At 44.3% G+C, this 7,304-nt stretch overlaps 1 protein-coding gene across 1 annotated transcript; it reads right to left on the minus strand.

Annotated features, from left to right (window-relative positions):
* Positions 1-2,708: 2,708 nt before the first annotated feature.
* On the minus strand, positions 2,709-6,936 carry LOC120948261 (dihydrolipoyllysine-residue succinyltransferase component of 2-oxoglutarate dehydrogenase complex, mitochondrial). The gene is made up of 7 exons (XM_040364401.2): positions 6,799-6,936; positions 6,548-6,699; positions 6,121-6,230; positions 5,083-5,772; positions 4,079-4,223; positions 3,698-4,003; positions 2,709-3,622 (listed from the first exon to the last, which is right to left on the minus strand). Exons 2-7 carry the CDS (start codon positions 6,641-6,643, stop codon positions 3,488-3,490), a joined length of 1,482 nt encoding a protein of 493 aa, XP_040220335.2. The 5' UTR covers positions 6,644-6,699; positions 6,799-6,936; the 3' UTR covers positions 2,709-3,487.
* Positions 6,937-7,304: the final 368 nt, after the last annotated feature.

Here is a 7,304-nt window from a genome sequence, read left to right on the forward strand (position 1 = left end):
AGAAGAAATTTGTTTAGACAACAACACATAATCAAAACAAGCGTTTTATTCATTTCGCTACACCCTATTAGTAAAGCTGAGTGCAGTTTTAGCAGATTTATGACTTCTTCCCCCATCCACAGCGGCAATGAATGTGCACCGCATAAAGCGCACTCGATTTTACATCAAAATGTCGTCTGTCGACTTTCGGTTTCTTACGTGCTTCCATCTCGCATCCGTTGTCTTTGCAGATATTTCCGCCAATGACGAAGCCAGTCTGCTAGCCAGCCAGCCGAAAACGGCCAACGCTGGCAGAACGCTCGAACAAAGTAGCAATAAAACATAATCATTCGCTCATATCTCATGGTTTATGACAAAACTTCCGACATTAATGTGCCCGCAACTACTGTGCATGTCTTTGTTTCATTACTGATTCCTTTTTTTTTCTTTCTTCATCTCCTCTGTGTGTTAGCAAGCTAGACAGAAATCTATTTGAAATTTTGAAGAACAAGAAAAATTGGCCAATAAACTTGCTGGGGTAAATGTTGAGATGTTTGATGGTGAAATTCAACCTCATTTGTTTATTTTTTTGCACGAAATTTATTACTAAAAAATATCAATCACATTTTCTAACACGAATAGTTTGGAAAATTTAAATCAAAATAGTGTTTGTACCTTATTACAAAAGCTTTCCTGAGACAGTGGCGCTGACTTTATTTCTCATGTATTAATAGCCAAAATCTTGAACAATCCCAAAATGAATTTATCACCAAAAACAAACATTCTTAAGCTTACTTCTTCTTCTTCTTTGGCTCAACAACCGATATCGGTCAAGACCTGCCTGTACCCACTTGTGGGCTTGGCTTTCAGTGACTAATTGATATTCCCCCCCCCCCCCCCCCCCATAGCAGGATAGTCAGTCCTACGTATGGCGGCGCGGTCTATTTGGGGTTTGAACCCATGACGGGCATGTTGTTAAGTCGTACGAGTTGACAACTGTACTACGAGACCGACCACATTACTAAGCTTACACATTAATGTATTTCCGTTGAGTAATCACTTTCAACCAAAAAGATGTGTTGGATAGTTACCGGTATCCAAAACGACCTTATTCATCAAATTAGAACATTGCTTTGAATAAATAGTCTTTAATGAATTTATATTCTATTATAAAAATACATATAACAAAGTAATGTATGCGAAAATAGGTATGATATTTTAGGTCAAAACCATAGGAATCACCGACCTGTTGCTGGGAGTAGCTTTGGAAAGTCCCTAAACATATTTTTTAAATTTAATTATCTATGTGTTGTATTGTGAGGAAAAGATCCTGCTGAATTTCTTGATTTGCTATTAACATGTAATACATACTTACTAAACAGATCTACCAACAGCGTTCCACACCTGAATCCACCTTGGCTTAAAGGTCAGTAACGATGTACTAAATCAGATCGTGAGTCTAGCTAATATACTGTTATTATATCCGAAAGAATCTATAATCAGTTCGAGTAACGCAACAAATCACTACAAAAGAAGATTCTTTCTGGATTCTTAATATCTTTGTACAAAATGATTAGTTCACTTTGCGTCATAAAACAACTCTCCAGAAATTCCTATGCTCCAGAATTGGAATAAAAAACCCTGTTTACTGGCTTTTTTCTCATATTTGTTGCCTTTATTTCTCAAACTATAAACGAAATACTAACATGTGTCCCAGATTTGCCGGTAACATTTATGACATCAAAAGAAACTCTTCTTGAAAAACTGTACATAAAAATTACACCATTGATATCCATTGGTCTGAATTAAGCTAGACATGAAACGAATGACTAGGAGTAGTTACAACTGTGTATGAACAAATCACATAATATTAATTTATTTTTATTTAATTTTTCACAGTTATATTACGAGCTGCTGCAGCACAAATTTGTCTGTTGAATAAAACTAATTTAAATGCAAAACAATAAATCAACCCTTTATGTAAAAGCAACTAGTACGCAAGTATACCAACTGGTATGCAGTATTGTATACAATGTTTTATGCTGAATATTTTATCCACAAGGGAGCAGATGCTAATTGGAAATTCTGTGAAGGATGGTTTAAATTTCTTCAAATAATTTTGTTTAGATAGGTGAGATTTGATTCATGTTGGAGTAACATTACATCTTTAGCATTTAAATTTATGCCATACAGTATTTTCTCCATGTTGTTTTATCTTACGAGCAGTTATTCAGAACACAGAAACGACCTATATGCTTACGAACGGTGTTAAAAGGGGTTCGATCAAAAAAATTGAAACTGCAGCTACTATTCTATTCGACTCCCTGCAGCAGTACGATGTATTTGGTAAATATGACCACTAATATTGCATTCATATTTTCCATTTCGAACTTATTGATTTCTTCGTTTCTTTGACTTTACTTAATTTCTAATGCATGCATGGAGCTAAATTGCCAACCCGTGCATGTGAGGAAATTAAAATTATACACAATTTAGCAACCGAATCATATCTAAATAATTAAATCATTAAACATATTTAAACAATGATAGACATTTTCACATTTTCTATTTCAACCGAGATTTACGACTCAAGATGAACAGAACTTTTCTAAAAAGCGTATCTCGGCTATCAAAATGGTATGACGATCAGCAACTATTTTTTTACCTTAGCATTTCCAACTAATTAACACAGATATTTCGTCATCCGCAAAACAAATAAACGAAACGCATTGTCTTTCATACTGGATTTTATTTCATTTTACTCAAATAAATACTTCTCTACCTAAAACTGCGTTTTCTTGCATCGCTTTTTCAAAGGTTTTCTCGAAATGTTATCAAGTTAAGATGATGTTAAGCACAACTGTTCTGTTCCGTTCCCACGCTTCTACTTCAACGTGCACTGTTGTGTGTAGGCGTCGAACAAACAAGAATAGTCTATTTAGCGATATCGCCGTCATTCTTTAATAGAGCACCATACACATTGCGAATACACCGGTCGATGTGCTTGTTATGTCGTTTAGTTGATACTATATACGTTACGATTGCCGCAGAGCTCCTCCTGTCGCAGTTGGTAGAACCGATAATCGCACAACTGTTTCTGCATGATCGTGGCATGGCTTGGATGTAATTGCAATTGGCATTACCTAACAATGTTTAACATTTCGCAGCGTTGTTAGTAGTACACTGAATTACCACATGCTTGAATTTCGTCCATTTTTAATCGCCCTGTAACGTACACCATCCTCTGAGAGGTTTTAGTTGGAGGCTGCGGTAATAATAAAGATTCATAGGAAACATCTAATCAGGCAACAAGTTGTGCAATCTCTATACGGTTTGTTAATAGTTTGGGGGGTGCGGTGCAGAAAAGCGTTGTCCTGCGATATTTTCATTTGCATGCATCGTCACAAGATGGTTCTGCTGTTTGCACGTCGCTGGTCAAAAGTTGATTCTTCAAAGAGATCCGTCTTCGTGAACGCAGGCAGGGGTTGTTGATTTTTTTACTGTTCGTTTACAGACCGGCCAGCACGATGCGAGGATCCTCGACAGCGGCCTTCACCTTGCGCAGGAAGGTGACAGCCTCACGGCCATCAATCAACCGATGGTCGTAGGTCAGGGCTACGTACATCATGGGTCGGATTACCACCTGAAAAAAATCGATCATATATATACGGTTACACGAAAAAAACGAACAACGCTAACACTTTTCTTTCCCGCGTACCTGTCCCTTCACAGCGATCGGTCGCTCGAAGATGCCGTGCATGCCAAGAATGGCGCTCTGCGGAGGATTGATGATGGGCGTGCCGAGCAGCGATCCGAACACTCCACCGTTCGAGATGGTAAAGGTGCCACCATCCATGTCCTCTACGGCCAACGTTCCCTTTTTCGCCTTATCCGCCAGTCCAGCGATGGCCAGCTCGATATCGGCGTAGTTCATACCTTCCACATTTCTCAGCACGGGTACTACCAGACCCTTCGGCGACGCTACGGCTACCGAAATGTCTACGTAATCACGATAGATAATTTCCTACAACACGGAGGCCAATTTTGCATGTTAGAAAGAATGTCAACATGAAAAACAAACGATCAATTATGCACTTACGTTTTCGTCAATGACAGCATTCACGACGGGTTGGTCCTGCAGGGCATAGGCAGCTGCTTTGCAGAAGGCAGACATGAAGCCCAGCTTCATGCCGTACTTCTTTTGGAACGCTTCCAAATGTTGCTTACGGAAATCCATGATGAAGCTAAAGAGAACATCATTAGTAAGTTCGTTAGTTGACAGTTTGTGATTTTAAAAGAAAACAATTATTTTTTGCACTACGTCAACGTGTCACATTACTCTAGTTTCTAAGTAACCGAATGCTTAACACTCCCTTTTCCATTCAAAAGGATCAATTTCAAGCGTCTTCTCTGACTTGCGTCAATCCATGTCAAATGCTTCGGCAGAGCACGGTGCGCAAGATTGCGTACCAACACAAAAGACGCTACCACCTGGCGCGCATGGGTTCCAATTATTGCGAATGTTATTTTTAAGATTTATCCTACGGAGCAACATAATGGACAGCAGCACAGAAACACCACCATCGGGTACAGTACAATGTTGGACAAGCTTTCGCTTAGAATCTTTCACGCATGCGTGCATGGCGTTTCTCACCGTTTTTCCCACAAGCATTATCTCACAATTACGTCATGCCGTGTGGTGGTTGGCCTTCACCATTCACCACCGCTATGATACGTCATCTTGCGTCGCCCACCTTCAAGGTTGATGCGTCATCAGTTAAGGCATCGACTGAATATGCGCCACCATTCATATTGATCAAATGCTATGCCAAAAAAGTGCACGGACGATTCAAAAACGGTGCCGAGTGCTTGTTTTGAGCCATCAAAAACCTCACCGGAGGCTTGGCCTAGCAGTGGACTGATTATGCTGTTCGAAAAACAATCAACCCTCCAGCAATGCGATGGGATTAGGCTTGTCAAGATGCGCCACTCACTGTTGCCAGCCAGTAGCGATAAGGGCATGCGACGGACGACATAGGACGCATACACACACACATGGGAGGCATGGCGACGAAAGATAATGGCCTTATCGCCGATACTCACCTCATGTCGATTTCGTTGAACGTCGTCAGCATTGCGTTCGTGTTTTGCGCCTCCTTCAGGCGCGAGGCAATCTTCAGCCGCATGCGCGTCATCTTGACGCGCTGCTCCGTGCGCGTTCCGGTGATTTCCTTCGTGTAATCAGCTGGCGGTACCTTCACGGTGGCCGCCTCGATGGCCTGCGCATGGCGGATCGCTGCAACCGGCATTCGGCTAATCGGTGCCGCCGGTTTCGGCGGTGGTGGTGGCGGAGGCGTACCTGCGGCGGCCGCTGGTGGTGGCGGTGGCGGAGCGGCAGCCGCTACCGGTGGTGGCGGCGGTGGTGGTGGTGGGGCTGCTGCTGCCGGTGCCGGAGCGTCGGCCGGCTTGGCGGCGCTGGCCTTTGGCGCTTCGCCGGTAATCTTCAGCTTGAACAGCTGCTGACCCGCCTTCACCGTATCGCCGTCCGCGACGTAGATCTCCTCGATAATACCATGACCCGGGGCCGGGACACCGACGGTAGTCTTGTCGGTTTCAATCTCCATCACCACCTCGTCGGCGGCCACCGCATCGCCGACTTTCTTCTCAAACTTCACATCGCCCTCGGACACGGAATCGGCAAACGGAGGCACCTTCACGATTTCCGACGACAGCATGCGGGCCGAGGTGAAGATGGCCCGCTCGTTCACAGCCCATCCCTGTGCCTTGATAGAGCTATCAATCGGAGCGAAAAGAGGGACCAAACGGGATCGGTCATTAGTGGCTTATCGCTAAACTGTCGCCCAATGTAAACAGGTAAACAAATCCGCCACGATCCGGAGCAATGCGTCGATAAACACGCGTCGCACAATTCGCTACAAGTACGTGTGTCAACGGGGTAGGGATGAGTATCTCTCGCCACCCGCACCATGTGATCACACACCCCCACCATATACGGGCTACACGCGTCAGCGATCTTACAATGTTATTAATCAAGCGACAAAGATCATCGACAGCAATGCTACGGATCGAACGGCGCAGGAAACGGGCAGCTATAAATAAAAGCATAACAGTTGTGCTTACTTTCGAACGGATTCGCAACGTCTGCCACTGTCGGTGACCGCGGACCGGACGGCGACGCTCGGCAACAATCGACGCCCCTGGTGGTAGGATCGCGAACCGGTTACAGTGCCCTACAAAGCATGGGAAAAACAGATCCATCAGTACAGCAGCCTTTTCAGACCGGGTTCACGCGCATTCCCTTTCGAAACTAGGACAAGCATCGATCGTCACACTCATACACGCACACACATGCCCCGCAGCTGTTTTCCCTTCTCGGGAAATGCACATTTGACCACAGGTTGGCTGTCGAGATTACATAATCCGTTTTTCACCGGTGTTGCGGCAGAAGTATCGGGGATTTACCCGAGACATCTTCTCCCCGTGAGCCATTGCTAGCACAATTTCGTCACGATTATTCACACTCGCAAGCGAAAGATGAGAGCCTTACCTGCTGGGGTGCTGATTGGCCTTCCAATGAACGCAGACCGAGACGGAGGGCTGCGCGGGGCAAATTTCGCGACGATATCGAAAGTATTCCGGCCATCGCTCACTCACTCACTCAGGTGCCTTGCGGTGTTTGCTCGTCACGTTGCTCTCCCCCTTGGATGACAGAAGCAAGTGAAAGGTGAAATTTTAACGTTGTCAAAGCGCACGGAATTTCGCTTGCTGCATCCGGCTCGGAACCGCACAGCTGCTTACCGAGGGACGTTCCTTCGATGGCAAAGCCCTTTTTTGCACGCCCCGCACGAACAGGGACAGCCGGACAGAATTACGCGACTTGTGTTCGGGAGCGGCGGTGATGGATTTTCGCAAACTGTACGAAAGAGGAAGATGATGGCAGTGTGGCCAGATTATTTTGGCGGTTTTCGGTAGGCGCATCAAAATTTTATCGGTAGTTTTCGGTAGGTTAAAACTCGAAACTTAAAAGAAGTCAAGGCGAAAGAAGTGTTAAGCGGGATGGGAGGGGGTGCTAATGCGGAAAATGAAAGTTTCATCTCACGAGAATATGCATCCTTTATTTAGGATATGGATTAGAATTGGTTCAGCGGTTACACAAATGAAGATTTTTCTGAAGTGTCGATCTGAAAATTGTAAGCCAAAGAAGGACTAAGATGCACATTTTTTTTGTGGTGACAAGTTCTTTTTCTCGGGGCTCCACGCGACCGCTTAGGACCGCAGCAGTGCTCCTTGGATACGATTTTATC

Source organism: Anopheles coluzzii, chromosome 2 (assembly GCF_943734685.1).
Source record: "Anopheles coluzzii chromosome 2, AcolN3, whole genome shotgun sequence".
NCBI lineage: Eukaryota > Metazoa > Arthropoda > Insecta > Diptera > Culicidae > Anopheles > Anopheles coluzzii.

What these genes read in the sequence shown, in the direction of transcription:
- LOC120948261 (XM_040364401.2), bottom strand. Translation starts at nt 6,643, where the DNA reads ATGGCCGGAATACTTTCGATATCGTCGCGAAATTTGCCCCGCGCAGCC. An exon ending in CGTTGCGAATCCGTTCGAAA is followed by an intron (nt 5,773 to 6,120) that starts GTAAGCACAACT and finishes TCCGATTGATAG; the next exon opens with CTCTATCAAGGCACAGGGAT. An exon ending in CGATCGCTGTGAAGGGACAG is followed by an intron (nt 3,623 to 3,697) that starts GTACGCGGGAAA and finishes GATTTTTTTCAG; the next exon opens with GTGGTAATCCGACCCATGAT.